Genomic DNA, 19,689 nt, shown 5'->3' on the forward strand with positions numbered 1-19,689 from the left:
ATATATATATATATATATATATATATATATATACACACACACACACACATACAGTGGTAAACTCGGTATAAGTCCGCATTGGAATAAGTTCAACTTGGTATCAACAAGTCCTGTTTGGACATGAAAAATTTTGCTTGGAATACAACCTTTGTGCTAGAACTTGTATGGGTCAAAATGAGTCATAACACCGCACACTACACTTTTTTACCTCTCTCGAGACAAAGCCACGACTGCCCATGAGCGTTCATACGCCAGTTGCTACCATTCAGTGAACAACCTGCGCTATAACTCTCTGAATTACATAACATCTCCTCCTCATCCCCTCTCAGCACCATCCTAGTAGGCACTCTACTCTTCTCAGCAAGGTAAAGTAAGGTTAAATTTTCATTTATTTCATATAATGGCTTTTGTATTTATGTATTTTAGTATTGAGTGTTTAAATTATTTTATACAGTCACATCATTGTATAATATGCCACTAACATAGCATTTTTTTTTCATGGGAACGGATTAATCATTTTCCTTTTATTTCTTATGGGAAAAATTTGTTTGGTATAAGACCAAGGATCTGGAACGGATTAAGGACTTTTACCAAGGTACCACTGTATATATATATTTGTCTTGTGTATTTTATAATTGTTTGACATTGCCTAATATGCTCAAATATCAAATAATAGCATTGTACCTAATTTCGCTATAGGAAGTAAAAACCTGTTTAAGCTGCTTTTTTCCTGACCAACTGTTTTCCTGACCTCTCCTGACAATACTAGCACCCTGATTGTTATACCTGTGGTTTACTGAAATTCACTTTATCTATATTTTGCCACATTGGAGAAATGCTTTAGAGTTAATGGGGTAAAAATTTTAAGTAGAACTAAACTTCTACACCCTTTACAGCTGAAGAACACTAAAACTTACCATCTTTTCCAATTTTGCACTTGCAATAGTGCTGTACATGTCACACAGTTTGTTTGTCTGATTTAAACACACTTGCAAATGTGATCAGCAAAGGTGGGCTGACCTCTTGTAATTTAAATTCTTCATTGAATGGTGAGAGATCTTGAAAGTAGGTGGAGCATAAATGTTTCATATTTGTTAAGTTTTTGTTTTGCCTTTTAATGCTATGTTATGACTGTTCTGCTTTAAAAGATTGTAAGAGGTTTAGCATGAAGTCTGTTAAGATGACCACTAGATAAAAATCTGTCTGTGATTCCAGAAACGTTTCTCCAGCACCCTTGGGAGCCTTCAGTGCCCTGGCATATCTTGTGTGAAGATTCCTATCAATCTACTTACTAGCCTGTGGCCTGGATGAGGCCTCCCCAGACAGAAAGAGGGCATTGCTGCTGAAATCAGACATAATGTCTCTTGCTCACAGTGCTACTCTGTGCCCACTCCCCCACCTTGGCCCCTGCACTAACCAAACTATTCAACCTCTCCCTTTACTTGTTTCTACCCTTCACTCTCATACATGCCATTATTCTCCCTATCCTGAAGAAACCCTCACTCTACCTCTCCCTACTTTCTAGCTACCATCCTATCCCCCTTCTCCCATATGTTTCCAAACTTCTTGAGAACCTTGTCTATAAAAGACTCACTGATTACCTGAACACCAACTCTCTCTTTGAGCCCGATTTATGAAAGCTCTCCAAGGCTGGAGATGATACACTTTCAGAAGTGAAGCTCGGTGATCCGGAAAACATGGAATAGATTTTTAAAAATCATTTGCTTTTTACTAGCAAACCTTTTGAATCTTGGACCAGATCCATTTGAGGTTTGCTGGATCACCCAGCTTCACTGATGAAAGCATATTCTCTCCAGCCTTGGAGAGCTTTCATAAATCAGGGCCTTTGAATCACTTCAGTCTGGCTTTCAAACTGCCCATTACACCAAAACAACCAGGGTGGCCAATGACCCCATCAGAGCTACAGTAAGTCACAAGGCAGCTTTTACCTCCTCCTTCTCCTTGATTTTTCTTCTGCTTTTGACATTGTCGATCACCCCCTTCTAATCCAAATCATTGATATCAGTGACACTGCTCTCTCTTGGTTTGTTTCCTACCTGTCTGACTGCTCCTTTCAAGTATCTTTTAACCTCCCTGGTGGTATGACTATTTGAGTATTTTTATCTTTGTGCCCTCCAATCACTTTCACCTGCGCAACATCTCCAAAATCCACCCCTGTCCCCTGTCCACAGAGACCACCAATGCGCTCATATCATCTCTCATCTGCACTACAGTAACATCATCCTCTCTGGTATTCCACTAACCGGACTCTCCTCTACAAACTATTATGAACGCTGCATCCAAATATGGACAACCTCTTCTGAGCGCTTCCACCTCACCTCTTTACTTGGCCCATTACCTCCCTATCTGACAATTCTGCAGTCCCTCTAGTGACATCTTTTCCTATTCTTGTAGGGTACACTCAGTAGACTGGGCCTCAAGCCAGACACTTTGAGAATAGTGAAGATGTTGAGGGGGACAACAGTGGCATCTACAAAGGGTGATGCACCACATCTTTTCCACTCAGTCTGATGTCTGCTGGAGATGTAGGAGGGACAAAGTTACCTATTTACACATATGGTGGTCCTGTCCCCTTATTCAGCCCTTCTGGTGTGATTCTTTTCAGTTTGTTTAGATTTATATGACACTCCCTTGCCTCCCTCCACTAAAATAGCTCTACTCATTTCTACCCAGCTCTCTGGCATCTCCTATAAAACTTCTATGTGGCTATTTGTTCTCTGCTGCCAGAACTCATCCAAATGTATTGGAAACAAATCTTCTCCTCCTTTCATTGCTCCTTGGATTCACAAAGTAAATGAGCTTATGAGACTAATGGAACAATTTTGGGGCTTACATTTTCTGTTGATGGATTTGGCTGCAATTCTCTACCTCCCCCTCCCTTTCTAACAGATTTAATTCTTTATGGCTTAATTTTTAGGTGCCCATATATATGTGTTAAATGTGTCCCCTGATCCCCTCTCACACTTTGTTTCTTTTCCTATTCTCCAATGTGCTACCTAAATACACTGTGCTGTTTTGTACTTTACGGTTGTGACTTTTTTTCCCTTTTTTATATTGATTAAAAGTATTTATTTATTTTTGCTGAAAACTGCTAATATAAACAGTTTTACCCATAAAACCCATCTTTTCAAACTCGCCTACTTGTCTTCTTCTGACTTTTAAACCCTCACCATTCAGTATACCCACATTTATTGTGCTATTTCCCACCACCTCTTAGATCGTAAGTCTTTTGAGCAGGGTGCTTTCCACCTCCTGTGTCATTGTTTGTCTTTTTCCATCATTTGCAACCCCAATTTGTTGGACAGTGTTGCATAATATGTTGGTGCTTTATAAGTACAGTTCATTATTATTAATAATGATAGTTATGCTGCAAACATGATTGGGGGCATTTATTAAACAAATTAGCAAAATAATATGATACAAGTCAGGCTGTCTCTCATTAAAGTCTATTTACCAGTTTTACAGACTTGTGTGCCTGTAATTCTGTTAAACCACAGCTTACACGATTCTGAATACAGATTTTCTCTTTTCTAACAGATTCTTCTAACAGTTGAAGAATTAAGAAGTTGTCTGTTCTATTTGGATTACCTCTCCTTCAGGAAGCTGTGTGGCCCCAATTGCTTTCATGAGGATAGATACCGAACTAGCTGGCCCAGTGATGTAAGCTGCTCCTGTATCTACAGCTACTGTGCACTCCTCTTTGCAGAACAGAACCTCTGCACCAGCTGATACCCTGTTGACAAAGCATACACCAAGTTGTTAGGCATTGTTAACATGTCCTAAATAGAATCTTTAATTCGTACTAAATACAACATGAACTATTGAACATGAAATAAAACCTTATATTTTCTTTACAGCTTCTTAAAAACAAATATTAGAAACAATATTAATAACAAATATAAGAAACAATATTTATCAATATGGACTGCTTTACAAGATAATTTGCATACAACCCTGAATGCCCATTTACACTCTGATCCCTTCATGCAGTTTTTCTGAATTTAGGTTTAGGCAAAAATCTATCTGGGAATTGGTATAATAGCTTTGGTAATACACCCCAACAATATGGACTTTCATTTTTCCACTGTTCCTCAAATTCTAGGCAAAAAGGCAAAAAACCCTCACTCTAAAGGCAAAAAACCTCTTCCATATCTTTGCCTAATTTCATCCTGAGGTTCACCCAAACTGTTTGAAACAATGAATTAAATCCTCTGTTCTCTCTGCTGGCCCTAATCCCTCCTTTTCTCCCTAGCTTGCTGCACCTTTGTTCTCCACTGTTTTTGTCTGGTGACACCTCACCAAACCATACCACCCCTACAGCTTTTCTTTTTCTTACCCTTTTCACCAGGATGAACCTTGCTTATGTCCTAATTTTTATTTGCCCAGTAATATACATATTATAACATAATTATCCCCTCTTGCGTTCTGTGTGGAGTGACAGATCTGTCTGCAACAAATTAACCTCTACCCACAACTTTCTTCTGTCTAAATCTCTGCACTACGCAGCTCTCACCAAAACTTGTCTTTCACCCTCTAACTTTTGCCCTTGCACTCCTATAGAGATTTGCACTTCACACACACAACCTGACCTGCCAACAGAACAGGTGGCTGTGTTAATCTTTTTATCTCCTCCAATTGTACATATTGAGTCTTTTCTACCCAACGCTCTCTCATCTTTACCTCATTTATTTGCCATCATTTTTTCCTCAAACATAGTTGCTTTTCTATATTGGTTCCCCGATCCAGTCTCCCATTTGTCTTCACAACCTTGCTGTTTGGTTACAATTCTTTTGCAATTTGCCCATTCTCATTCTTCGTGAAGGTAAGATACCTCAACCACACCCTATTCTCAAAGCCCTTTGCTTCACTAAGTCCCACTCTTTCGTCTCCGGACCATATTGGCACTCTGCATAATTGCACTCTAACTTCAATTCTGCATAATGTTGTCCCTACCTACCTACCTACCTTCTGCTTCCCCATCCTGCTAGCCCTCACCAATGACACAAAATTCACACTAGATAACTAACAAAAAGTTGAGAAAATCTGACTTCAAACTTCCTCAATTACAAATCCAAACTTCAACACAATACAACTCTTCAACAACACTTCCTGCTGCCAAGAAAATTACTTCTTTCTGAGTGTTAAATGCTTGTAAGGATATTACAGCAACTTCTCTGCCACAACAGATTCCTTCCTAAACCCCTCACCCCCTATATCTACCCTACCTTCTCCTACTACCTCCTTCTACCTACTTTGAAGATAAAAATCATCAAAATCAGATGTTTTGTTTCAGCTTCTCTTGTCCTATCTTTTCCATCCATTTCCTGTTCATTCAAACCCAATTCCCTCATATTTACTCCTCTACCCTCCAGTCTTTTGCACTAACAACCTCTTCCTCTCCACTGGTAATTTGTCCTACAGCAATCAAACACACAATTGTTCTCCCAATTCCGAAGAACCTCTCTCTAGGCCCCTCTCTAATCTCTAGCTACTATCCAATCCTCATTCTTCCATATGCTTTAAAACCACTTTAGTACCTTGTCTACAAAATACTAACTGATTATCTGAACTCCAAAACCCAGGTTGCCAATTACCTCCTCAGAACAAAGTCACTAGACAACTTGTCTGTAATCCTTCCTCTAGATGTTGAAACTGTTGATCACTCTCTTCTATTTTGCACAGCTCTCTTGGTTCACCTTAAATTTATTTACCTGGTTTTTCCAAGTTTCTTTCAGTGAAATTCTTTGTCTTCCCCCCTTATATTCTCTTTTGGCTTACATCTGCATACAGAAGGAACACAAATCTATCCGTCCCCCCTGACTTGTCTCCCTCTGTCCTACATAAAGTCTTGTGCTACCTGTCAGATATATTTTCATGGATGACTGACAGGATCACCACCTGCACAATATATCCAAAATATACTCCTTCCTGTCCCCAGGGTCCACCAAACTTCTGGTACGTGCTCTTATCTTTCGCCAGGACTACTGCAACATCCTTTTTCTCTATTATTCCACTAATCAGACTTACCTCTTCATTCTATCATAAATGCTGCAGCTAGACTTATCTATCCTTCCCACTTCTCATTATCTGCTAACTCTCTTTGCAGATCTTTACACTGGCTTCTGTCCCACCAATGAGGTAAATTGCTACAATGCTACAATGCTTTTTAATCATTCCAAAGCTCATGTCTCATGTACATTTCTGACCTGACACAAAAATACAGATCAAGCTGCCCTCACTGGTCTTTCAATAATCTACTAATGGCTTCTTCACTCTTACATATTTACGTGCATGGGTCCAAGACTTCTCTACAGCTGACCCAACTCTCAAACTTCCTTCCTCATCCCATTAGACTTTGCCCTTTCTTCAGCATAGTAAAAAAAGCCCTTGAACCCCACCTTTTTAAACTTGCCTGTTTTTTCCTATTTGAATTTCATCCCATCACTAATTAGCCACAATTTTTTACCTCCACCACTATTTCATACATTATTTTATACACATTTCACAATGTTTCAGTCAACATGTTTTTTTCTTTCAACTTTTTCAACATTTACCTTTTAATCACAACTTTTCATTCATAAAAACAATAGTGGCTTTATTAGCTATTTGGTGACTCAGCTATAGTATATTTACATTCCTGGTTCTTCATGTAAGCCTCAGCAACATGAATATTAGATAATGGAAATTTTTTTTTAAATTATTAGATAATATATCAATGTTTGAAACACACATGAGAAAATCATACCCAAAAAAGTACACCTGAAATTCTGAAGTTTTGTGTGGTCTGTAGCAGGTCTTTAGGTAAACACAACCTCAGATAAACAACAACATATGACATTACACAGCTATTAATAATTTACCAAATACATAAATTAATAAAAAGGACAAGCAATGTGTGAAAAATTAAGTACACCCCTACCACTTCCATATGAATTAGGAGGGTAGATAACAGCCAGGGGTTGCTAATAGGGATAGGGAAAAGTTTCTCAAAGTTCTGATGGGTCTGCGAAATTTCCCAAAACCTTTGGAAATCACTATAGGAGGATCTGCATGCATAAATACAGCGGTGAGAATCCTCCTGTCAGTAAGCGATTCCTGGGCACTACAGGTCACTTACCAACCATCAGGTATTCCTGAGCATTATTAATATTTATTTTCTATTATTTTCTGCCATCCTGAGTATGCTATGGCTGCAGACTTTCTCTTACGGATTACTGCTGTCATTTCTGCTAGTACAAACATACTGGCCTTCTATCCCTGAACGTGGAGCGGAAGGAGCTCATACTGTCTCCGAACACCACCTTATCAGGACTACCTGGATGTTATTGACAAGAAGGGAGTGGATACACTGCCCCTTTATCATATTTAAGACTGCCAATTGAACTTCTGTCTGGGGTGGAGATTTGGCTGCATTTACCTACTCCACAATCTAGAACTCACTACTAACAAGGATTACATCAATGGAAACCTCATTAAGGGGTATATACACCCATCATCTCTCCCACTGGTGCAAGATGTTTTGTGAAAAGCGCAGGGCTCTTAGTACAGGAGGTCTGGCAGGCACCATTGGATGCCTTTGTCACATAGTATTTTCCCCCACCCACCAAGACCCTATCAAAAGCAAAAACAGTCGATCTCAGACTGTTGATCCAGGGAACAACTGATTGTCGCATGGAATCAGGAGGACTATTTTCCCCTGATGAAGCAAATTGTACCAGGGTTTTTTTCCTTTCTCTGGACCAACTATGTCTTATAAGGTTTTATATCTGGGATATATACAACAGCCTGATTGCTTTTGCAGCCTTACCAGACCTGTAGTATGTGTTCTTGGATAGAGATTCACTATCCAAGAACACAGGAGTCCCGCGGATGTGCTCAAGAATGAATGCAGCCATGGGAATTATCCTGTGATGATTCCCACGGCTGCATTTATTCATGAGCACAGCCATGGGAATCGTCCTGTCAGTGTGTGATCTCTCTGATTGGCTGAGGAAAGGTAAACCCTGATGACAGCTCAAGCGTCATCAGGATTTTCCTTTCCTCAGCCAATCAGAAACCACTAAACGTGATGAATGGGGAGCCTTGTCCTCATCAAACCTCTAGTGCCTGGGGATCGCACACTGACAGGATTTCCACGGCTGTGCTCATGAATGAATGTAGCCATGGGAATCATCACAGGATGCAGCTCCCTGGCTCTGCTGAGCACTTCCTCTACACCTGTTGAATAATTCAGTGCTTTCCCTGTCCAGCTCCTGTGTTAACCACTTTTTCCCTGACTGCTGTTTCCCTGCCTGTTCCAGTGTTCCTCTGTGTCTATGATGGCCCCCATGTCGCCATTGTCTATTTCTTGGATATCTGGTTCTTGACCCCGGGCTTGATCCTGCTCTTTTTTGGTTGCTGCCTGTCTTGACCACAGCCTTCCTTGACAATTCGTAGTAATTTGGTACCATGCATCATCCTGCCCACCCTAGTGTGCCCAAGGATTGCAAGCTGGCAGCAACTAGCAACGCAACATACTCACTGCTGGAGGCTTTGGAGAAAACCTGGTTGCTGCTTGTGGTGTGAGCTGAGGCGCAGAGTCTAAGGAACCACCTGGTGTTCACCAAAGCCCCCCCGGAAAGGGCAATGAGCTTTGCTTCAGGCGGCTCACAGGTTGCGGCCCTCAGACACACAGTGCAGATGGCAGCTGACCACAGAGGAAACTGGAGCGTAGTAAGAAATAATCAGGCTAGTTTAGATACAGGAACAAAGACAGCGAAAAAGCATAGTCAAAACAAACTGAAGTCAGAAACAGGGAATCAGTATATAGCAACAAACACGAACTGGAGCCTCCGGTACGAAACAAGTTGCATGGCAAGGAGTGACTGACTGAGCACAGCTTTATACCGAGGCTAACAGGCAGGCTGGGCAGGGACTGGTTAAGCAGGTGCTATAGCAGGATAACCAGCAGGTGAAATCTGGCGACACCTATGTCTCCAAGGACTGGACAGAGCAGCCTGAAGTAAGGTAAAACAAGCATCAATGCTGTGCATGTAAGTGGACTACAAGTCCCAGATCAGCTATGTTGCTGATCTCTGACTATTATAGTTCCTTTTTTTTTTGTGTCAATCTTTGGAGCATTACTTTTTGAAGAATCTGTTACATTTTATCAGCGGTTGGTTTTTGATTAAAGTTTAAGGCAGTTCAAGTATAGCAGAACCAAACCAATTGACCAATTCTGGCTGTTGATCAGCTTAATATTTGAACAGCAAAACTAAATGCAAGATTATGTAGCTTAACAATGACTACAACTTTCACACTTTACTTTCCACTGACATTGATTTTTTTTTTTATCTTTATCTATTTTCTTTCTATTCACTAGTAAATAAAAAAAAAAATACATTCACTTTTCAATCTCGTTTTTATAGAATTGGAAATTTATTGAAGGGTTCAAAACATTGAAAACCGTTAAGGTTTCAGGGGAGAAAAAGAAAAGAGAGGGTTTCATTTTTAATATCCAAATCATGTCATACAAAAATATCAATTATCGATTCACCCTTCAGTGATGTTCTTACCATAGCACAATCACAAAACCCATGTATCCAAACTAAGACATTTCTACTCACTTCCTGATACTTTCACTCTTTTAACAAGTTTACCCTAACTAACATAGCTGCTCAGTCACACACTTAAACAGCATATCTTTATTTTGATACACCTCAGGTAATCACCAATTTACATCCAATCTTTTCAATATTGGTTTTTACAGAAACCTTTTTTTTAACTCTATTTTATTAGCACTAACATATTATGCATCACTGTACATTAAAAAGGGGTTGCAAATGACAGACAGATATAGACAGTGACACAGAAGGAGGAGGAGAGGACCCTGCCCCGACGAGTTTACAATCTAAAAGGTGGGGAAAATATCACACAATGAAAGGGGACCTAATCCAAATAATCAGCCCATCAGGCCCTACCATATTTTCCTATTCTTTTGTACAGGACTCCAGGGGTAGATCATGGATAGTAGATATATTCCCCCTGTGCTTTAAGTCCTGGTCCTTCAGTAACCAGGTTTCTTACTGTGAAAAGTTTTGTTTGGAGACCTGCGGTTGCTATTTGGTTTGCCCAGACTCTGGGAATGGAGGGAAGGATCTGAATAAGCCTCCTATCCCATATCATCAGGGTAGGTTTTTAGCATTGCCTGACTAATATGTCTGGGGCAGTCAGGAGCAGGGTGTGCCTCAGTCTTGCAGTAAGGAATGAGGCTGAAAGCAACAACACACAGCAGTTTCATGTTTGGTTGAAGTACTGAAACTGCAACCACTTGCTACCTGTAAGTATCAGATGACCTCCTGGTGTAGCCACTTTGGCTGCAGGACTGTTGAATTACTATCTTCACAGAACTTTCTGCTAATTTAAGATGTCTTTATTTTGTTGTTTGCTGAAATGAGGCTGTTTTGTGAAACTTTCCGCTAAAGAGAAGCCATTGACCCCTTAAACATAAAGTCATGCACAATTTTATCATTTTTTTTTTAGAATCAACCACCAATAGACATCTATCGGCTTTCTCACCTTACTAAACCACAATGCATCCCTACATAATACCAAACTCACTGCTATCATTATAACTAATACAGCACAATTTCTTATTACTTCATGCAATGTATTGACCACCATTTTCAAATTCATTTCATATTCTGTGTTCAGTAATGATATAGATTGTAAATTGGGTAACTGGTATATTAGTTTATTAATTTCACTATTTTTTGTATAACACAAATATACTCCCATTTATCAAGACAGACAACCCCCCTCTATCTGAAACAATTTTTCATACCCCCCAAAACACACAACAGAACACAAGGCTTTCCTCAGAGAAAGTTGATTCAGATAGTGTCACAACTTAAGAAACAAAGACTAGAGAAGATAAACCAACTTGAAATGGAATACTGCACCTTGTGTGCACAACTCATGTAGTCTCCCACTAAAGAATCAGAAAGTAAACTGAAAGCTATTCAAACTCAGCTTAATTTTATGCCGGAGAAACAATGCTAATGGAGGAAAAATAAATACTACATTTATGGTGACAAACGAAGCATCCTGTTAACCTATCATTTAAAAAAGTATTTTTTTTTTTGTAAAAAGTATGCAACTGAACTGACCACATACCTTGTACATCTATTTAACATAATCCAGTGGGGGGAGGGGGGGGGTACATTGGTTCATGGCACCTATATGCATCTATATGTAAACCGGATTCTGACGTCATGTTTATGGTCAAACTTTAGACCCTCTTCTCTTCCTAATTTGGATGCTAAACTCTTGGCTTCCATCCTAGCAAAAAGACTAAACATTGGCATTGAATTCTTGGTATCACCTGACCAAGTAGGATTTATACCCCATAGACAGGTTCATGATAATATCTGTAGCATAGTACATTCAAATCACACAGCAAAGAAAAGGTAAATGCCAGCATCTCTTTTAAGCTTAGAGACTAAAAAGCAATCAATTCAGTGCTGTGGACTTATGTTACCTCCCTCCTGGAACATTGGGGTTTTGGACCCTATTTACGTAAATGAGCTTTAGCATTATACAAATTATCTAAAGTATACATACAATATATGGGTTTTTGCTGATCATATTTTCTCATTGAAAGGGGCAACCGACAGGGCTGTCCCTTCTCACCACTACTTTTCGATCTGGCAATAGAGTTATTGGTGATAGCCATATGAGATTACAATGACATAGTAAACGTAGCAGGTTACTTTCACAAAATATATTTGCAGATGATGTTCTATTTTTTTTAAGGAAACCGTATGTCTCTCTTGCTAATTTGCTTACAGTACTTGATCAGTTTCTAAGTCTCTCTGGCCTTCAACTGAACTATACTAAATTTAAAGCATTAAATGTCTCAAACCCCACAGAAACTTTCACTTCCATACAAGCCTCCTTTCCGTTTAAGTTTGAAGCATCCTCATTAAAATTTCAGGGTGTCCCAACTAACTGGGACCTATGATTCCCTATATCCAGCCAATGTTACAGGGCTGCTACATCATCTGCACCAGCTTTTGGAGGCATGGCGAGCACAGCAAATAACTTGGCTGGGTTGGATTATGTCAATAAAAATGACCTGGCTTGTGAAATTACTATATATACTGAGAATTTTACCAATCAACATACCTCCTCACATAATATGCATTTTGCAGAGACAAATGTTGGCAAGGAGGATTCTGTTCCTAGGCATGGGAGGATTATCAGTTTCCCACATTGCCAACTATTACGTTGCAACACAACTGGCTCCTTCTTATCACATAAAATTTAAATCCACTCTGTGGGTATCCTTTGGAGCTTTTGACATTGACCCAATCCCCATAGAGACAGTGTTGTAGATACCAGCAAGAGCTAGGCCGAAGATTTCCACTTCCTTTGTGTGAAATACTCCGGGAGTTTATTACCCGCATGCAACACTTTCAACAGTTATTGGGCACCCTGTACCCTAACAATACGTGCTTATATGCTTGAAGGAACCACAATCCAAAAGGGCAATTACTACATTGTATGACCTGCTTAAACAGAAACCTTTGCCACTACTATATGAACACAGATGGGAAACAGATTTAGGTATAAAGTTGGATCAGGGAGAAGGGTTACAAATCTAGAACACAGTGGCCCACTGCAGTGTGTATACGTCTGCTATCGAAGCTAATTATGAGCTGCTCATTCGCTGGTACATGGTGCGTCATCACTTGCACAAAATATCTTCTCACCTCCAGGGCAAATGCTTCCACGGCTGCCGCACAAATGGAACATTAGAACATATATGGTGGGAGTGCCCAAAGATTAGGAGATATTGGATAGGGATACACCAATTGGTGTACACCGTGCTTGGACCGTCATTTCTGGAAAAAACAGTTAAAGCGCTGCTTAATCCCAAACCGACTCAAAGTACTACTCCACAATTTAGGTTGCTAACGTTCCTTTACAGCAGCCAAGATGGTGCTGGCGAAAGCATGGTGGTCAGCAACCCCCACAATTTCTCAAGTCAAACAAAAATTGTCATGACCTTTATGTAATGAAAAACTACGAGCAATGCAGTTTGATTCCATTTTAAAGTTTGAATAAATCTGGTCCTTATGGGTAGACTATTACTTTTCGCTCTTAATGTATCACCCAATAAATCCCAAGCCTAATATGTTTTTATTCAAAAATGTATTTGGTTTGTGCAACTGTTCTCTCCTTTTTGTATTTCCCTTTGTCCAGTGTCTCTTGAATCCTTTTCTTTTTCCTTCTTCTTTTAACTACCCAGTGCATATTTTGGATAGTACATGAGAAAAAGGTTCCAAACTTCTGTTCACATATATACTATGTTGGTTTTTATTACTGATATCCTACATTGTGGTTTGCTGCCTTGCCATTTTCATTGTTGTTAACCTTAAAAGTCAGCTTCTGCATTTATCTTAAAAAAAAAAAAAAGTAGCTGGGTTCTTCAGGCTTAATATCCCACTCCCCTTTCCTGATATTTCAAATATATTTATTGCACAGCTTAGCGTCAACTGCAGAAGTGTGTTTTGTTTCAGAATAGAATGTTGGGCCAGTTTGAAATGTCATCATCTGGGCACATAAGGTTTCTGGATCACATATGATGTTGCCAACGTAACTTAATCAATCTCTAAAAAAAAAATTGGATTAGAGTATGATATTTTATTTTGATAAACGTTATTTTTGTGGAACATTTTATAACTTATGAATATAAAAAAGCCATGTGACTTTTCCTTTTACACATAAAGTAATTTATGATCACAATGTGTAGTTGACTTCACATGTAAATAAAACAAACTATTGATGAGTATAAGGTCAAGTGAAAACATGGCCATCACCAATGATGATGTGTATTAACCTCCCAACCGTTAAGCCCGTACTTTTCCGTGCCAAAAAAAGTTGCAGTTATCGTTAACCCCGTACTTTTCTCACTATATTAAAATCTCACTTACCTGGTCCCCCTGTGCTCATCCAGCGTCGGGTCCGTGTTCCAGCATCGTCCTCCAGCGTCGATCTCCCTCTCCAGCGTCGGGTGCCGTCTCCTGTACCAGCGGGACCGGTAAGATGCCAGCCGGCATCTTGTGTTCCGCCGGCCGGCATCTTGTGTTCCGCCGGACCTGGTCCCGCTGGTCGTCCCGTCCGGCCGGCTTCTTGTGCGTGCATGCGCGATGACGTCGGCGCGTGTGCGGGAAATTCAAATTGAAACTCATTCATTCATTTTGTATTGGATTGGATACAGGAGTTTGTATTCAATCCAATACAAAATAATAGAAAATATATTTATGTGGTTTTGTCTATAGGTATGTGACGTTGGACACAAGGGAGGTGTTTTAGAAAAATATAATACTATATGTATACTGAATTATCGCATTTTCAGTATTTTTCATTTATTTATGTATTCTTGTTTAAGCTGAATTTTGTGTTTTTCCATTAATTTTATTAAAAGTAATTTTTTTTTTTTTTTACATGATTGTGTGTTTCAAACATTTTTTATATTCATTATATCTACTAGACCCCTATTCGGACATATTTCTGTAAGTTACAGGTCTACAATTTAAAAAAAAAAATTTCATGAAAACCTGTAACGCTTTTGGTACAGAAATCTAGACATCAGTGTAACGCCCAGGTGGTTAAGATTAAAACAAAACAAGATAAATGGGTTATATGAAAATATTGAACTCCAGCAAAAGACAAATGCACTTTCCTTTTTATGGGAGAATAAAAAATGAAAACCTTTAAACATTTTTTTGCCTTCTGTATAGTGTTAAAACCCAAAAAACAAAATACACCAAAACAGTAAGCATAAAAATACATAAATGTATACATAATGTGTTTTGTTATTTGACAATGTTCACACTTTTTAAAATTTTTAAAAAGTAGCCCAAGTTGGCTGTTTTCTATTATCTGAAATACCCCTTTAAAACATCCAAGCAAAAAAATTAAGGGGAATTTTCAAGTCACAATTTCTAAAATGTTTTTACTTATTTTTTTTAAATAAGAATTTTTTTCACAATATAGGATGTTTTGATGAAATTATGGTCTAGCAAAGTGAACAAATTTTCCTTATCCTGTGCATGCACTGAGCATAGGCGAAGACTGTTGTTTACCACCCTATGTAACATTAAATACATAAGGATGTTACCCACCCCTTCATCTGGATATGCCACAATCCTTGGTTCTTCAGACCGATGTAATGGAATTTACCAGAGTAATAAGAGGGATCTGTGCCACCCAAGATAATCTCACCTCCTGGTCTTGATTCAGCATCTCTGGTAGTAAAGAAATATTATGTTTAGTTATGTGTGAATTAATAATATTTTTTGTTTTTATAGAATTTAATTAAAGGTTATAGTAGATATTTTAGTGCACCAGCAATAACAATGAAGTTAAGTGCTGTCCATAATATATTTTAATGGACTAACAGATACATTTTCAGGACAGCTTGAACCAGAGAAGAAAATATCTACCCAAGCTTGTCATGAAAATGTAACTGTTAGTGTAAATTAAAAAAAAAGTTTAATGGTCATTATTAGCGGTATTATTTATACATAGTGTATGTGGCTTTAACTCTGTCACATATGTAAAGAAATAGAATATATATGACACCTTATACAGAACTGGATTTATTATGCCAACAATAAAAGGTATTTTGTAACAAAAAAACATGCCTACATATTAGTAAGACAACCTTAACAATATGAAGAGCTCCTGTCTCCATTACAGTGTTTACAATGTTTACTTTAAAAATTGCTTTACATTAAAATGCTTTACAGGAAACTTAGTACAACAAATGACTTTGCACTTTTAATTCCCCTGTATTTGTCATTTTTCAAATGTTCTGATTTTTACTATGCCAGATATTTAGGTCTATATAGAGTACACTGAAATTATTTCTAAATTTTTGTAAAATAATCTGATATACTAAGTAAAATCTAAGTTACATTTAAATGTTTTCCAATATATCTATATATAAACCCTATGAACTTTCTTTTAAAAAAATACATAAATTCTTGTATTAAAAAAGATGTTATAGTTAAAATGTATATGTTATATTTATTATTGTTATATGTTATAACCACCTATTTGCAGTGCCTGTACAATGCATGACAGCATTTAATTTTAATGTATATTATTTGTTAATTGAAATGCTTCTCATTTGAACTGAGCCTAAAATGCCATACCAGCATGAGTTTTTTTTCAGTTTTTATATTCCTCTAAGCCAGATTGGTTCTATGACATAAAACATGGTAACTGTTATGAAACTGTAAAACTTTTCAAAGACAACATTACAAATGCTAACATGATACTCATGTCTGAATTGTAAGTGTATGAGGAAGGGCATTTGGTATTTGGTTTCCATGGTTTTGATATAGTAATGTGTTTCAGTCATCTACCAATGAGCAATGTATGGCTACTACTGCTTATCTAGAAATAAACACTAATAAACACTTTTTCCATTACAGGCTAAAAGAGTATAAAACACTTATCCTTCTGATCAGTGGTGGACATACTGGTGGCAAAGTCCAGGGACCTCATGTAGCAACACATTTTGTACTTTTCTCTAAGCTTTGTAACACACTAGACTTTCAATTCAATAAAAATAGGCTTTTACAAATAGCTACTGGGCTGTCAAAGGCTCTGGTGCACCATGGCAGAAAGAAAATGTTGTCTTACTCCAAGTAAAGGTTTTCAAGTTTTCTTCCTTTTTTTATTGAAAGTAGAAAGCCCTTTTATGTTTTTTTGATGTAATGTGTAAGCTTTTATAAACTGTTTAAAAGGTAAAACTTGTGTAATTTTGGCAGCTTGTTGAATGTGGAAGTAACCATGTTACCAAGTGGAAAATGTTAAATTTGCACATAAGCTGTGTTTAAGCTCATCTTCTTCCACCTGGTACTATGCTTTACCTTCATCATTCACCTGTGAAATGTCAGTACATTGACCTCCAGCTGAAGTTCTGGCATATTACAATCGAATGGCAGGTGCTTGGGCAGAACGTGGGGCCTAGGATTTAGCCTTGGGCCTAACATTAAAAAGGGCTCCTCTTTAAGACTAACAGATACTTGCAGATTCCAACAGATACTTGCAGCCTTTATAAGTAGCCGATGTGTATAATACTAATGTGTACTTCATCAAGTCTATTTAAAATAGTTTTTGAGCACAGTGTGAGCGTTTGTTACCACATGGGGAACCATTTTAATGTGAGTGACATCTGTATGAAGGGGTTGGGACTTATCTTCTCACTTGTATTGTCTGCAAAGAAAGGAGAACCTGGTTATCTAAAGGTCTAAAGGTAAATTAAGGTATTTTATCAACAATGGGAATAGCAAATGTCAGGAATTTTAAATGCATATAAGACAGCATTTGCTATTGTAGTATATTTAAATAGCTAAATTAATCATGTGAATTAAATTTCGGGAGAGGATGTGCGGTGAGAGGGTAATATAGCACACAAACTTGTGAAAACAGCAAGTGTAATCAAATGAATAAAACAGAAAAGTTACAGAACTTTTACATTATAGGTTTTTTCTTACCGACTATAATACACTGAGAAAACTTCTTCCTGGAGAACTTGCTCTGACAGAATCTGGTCAAAGACTGGTGTGATATTATCAATTGCCTGGCCTGGAAATCCCATTCCCAATACTCCATCAAAGCGAGCAAAAATAAATGGAAATGCAGGAAGAGCTGTGGCCTCAGCAAAAACTTGAATCACAGGAATACCAGCAACCTGTAACAAACATGTACAGACACAATAGGATAATTAGTATAAACTCTGAAATAACATAAGATAAAATATTAAAGCAGAGAAGCATTAAGCTACGTACACACGTCAGATTTTTATCGCCCGATAATCGGCATCGGCCAATTATCGGGCGAAAATCTGACGTGTGTACAGTCGGTGTCGTCCATCGTCCGGACGACCGACCTGCCGGATCCACGGACGATGGACAACAGCCGATCCTAATGAAAGGGAAGGGGAGCGCGCGCAGCAGGGTGCCGCTCCGTCGCTCTCCCCCTCCCCTCTCGATAGAGCATGAAGGGTGCTGTATGTACAACACCGTTCATGCATCGTGCACTCCCTTGTCGTTGGAAAGGATCGTGAAAGATCCTTTCCAGCGACAAAAATTGCAAGTGTGTACGCAGCTTTACACAGCAGATAGCTCAGTTTGATGGGTGATCAGCTCTTGGAAGAGTCCTGGTTGTGACAAGCGTCTTCCTTTTGAGCAATATGGAGGCCACTGTGCTTATGGGGACCTTCAGTGCAGAATTTTTTGTAGTCTCCTTTAGATCTATGATATGCAACAATCCTGTCTCTTGCTCTGTAAGCAATTCCTTTGACTATATGGCTTGATTTTGATGTCCGCTATGAGGCTTTCCATAGGAAGGTATGTGCCATTCCAAACTTCCAATCAATTTAATTTACTTATGGTAGATTCCAATCAAGGTGCAGAAACATCTCAGGAGCGATCAAGAGAAATACGAGACAATGAGCTAAATTTCAAGAGTTGTCTGAAAAGGTCTGAATACTTATGTAGATGTGAAATTTCATCTCTCCTTTACTGATTGTCATAGAAATGTGATATTTTCAGGGCACACAGGGGACCCTAAGAGCAGCTACTAAACCAAATGTAAGCACTCCACACATAACAAGTTGCCAGATACAGGGTCACAAGCATAAAATCCCAACAACAGGGATTTTTCATAATTAGGGGGGCAATTTCAAGACCAGGGTCCCCAAATTGAGTCTGCATGTTGGGGACCCCCTGGGGGCCACTCTCATGGGGAACATTAGGGTTCTGCCAATTGTCTGTGCGCTATGGTGCCCCTTAATGTTCACAAAACTTCAAGACTGCATTTAAAGTGGCAGTGAGCTTGCTGTGTGGTTACCCCTTCCTAATGCCATGGAACCACTGAGTAGTGCTCACTACTACTGGAGTCAAATCTGAAGATGCTGCAGTGCGAGGAACTGAGCACCTGGCAAGCTGCCTGTTACACATAGCTGACCACTTACCTTCTGTGACCCTGAATGTCTGTGGAACAGAGGGGTATTGGCAAATGGTCCTGAAGATGTAGTAGTAAGAACATGTACCCTTTGGCTATTTGACACATGAATTGCATTTCTCTGGAATTGATTTGCCATCTCCTTTATTTTAACATTTCAATTTAATTTCATTTTATATTAAAACTATTCTAGTTTTGGTGGCCGGCTGATGGATGAGTAGCAGCACCAACCATCCAAGAGCTCCTGCACCCACCCGGGAAATCCAACAGTATCAGCACATTTGTGCTTACCATTTGAAGCTCCATGGGACCTAAATCCCGCACAGCACCGAAGGGCAAGCCGGCAAGAGGCTCCGAGAAGCCATCCAGGGTTCCTGGGTTCTTTTCTCCCAGGGACCGCTCCACACTAGACCAGGTCGCAAAGAGGCGGCCTTTATTAGCTCTGGAGACTGCGAATCGTGCTCCGACGGACCAGGCCTTGAAGCCTCAGCCTAAAGTTATGGAGAAAGCCACAGATGAGGGAATCAGAGATCAGGCCCACACATCCACGTCCCAGCTCGATGTGCAGCAGGCCAGGATAACCAGTTTCAGTCCTTCAGTAAAGGTAATTCAAGGGGACCCAGCTTCACTTATTCCAAGCCC

General features: G+C 39.0%; 1 protein-coding gene across 1 annotated transcript in view; it reads right to left on the minus strand.

Annotated features, from left to right (window-relative positions):
• Window positions 1-19,689, minus strand: part of REN (renin) — a 44,898-nt gene that overhangs the window by 10,373 nt on the left and 14,836 nt on the right. The window contains exons 4-6 of the mRNA XM_072411575.1: window positions 17,577-17,773; window positions 15,192-15,314; window positions 3,610-3,754 (exon numbers count right to left, since the gene is read on the minus strand). Of these exons, the coding sequence (XP_072267676.1) occupies window positions 3,610-3,754; window positions 15,192-15,314; window positions 17,577-17,773 (465 nt within the window). The remainder of the gene's footprint in view (window positions 1-3,609; window positions 3,755-15,191; window positions 15,315-17,576; window positions 17,774-19,689) is intronic.

Source organism: Pyxicephalus adspersus, chromosome 1 (genome assembly GCF_032062135.1).
Source record: "Pyxicephalus adspersus chromosome 1, UCB_Pads_2.0, whole genome shotgun sequence".
NCBI lineage: Eukaryota > Metazoa > Chordata > Amphibia > Anura > Pyxicephalidae > Pyxicephalus > Pyxicephalus adspersus.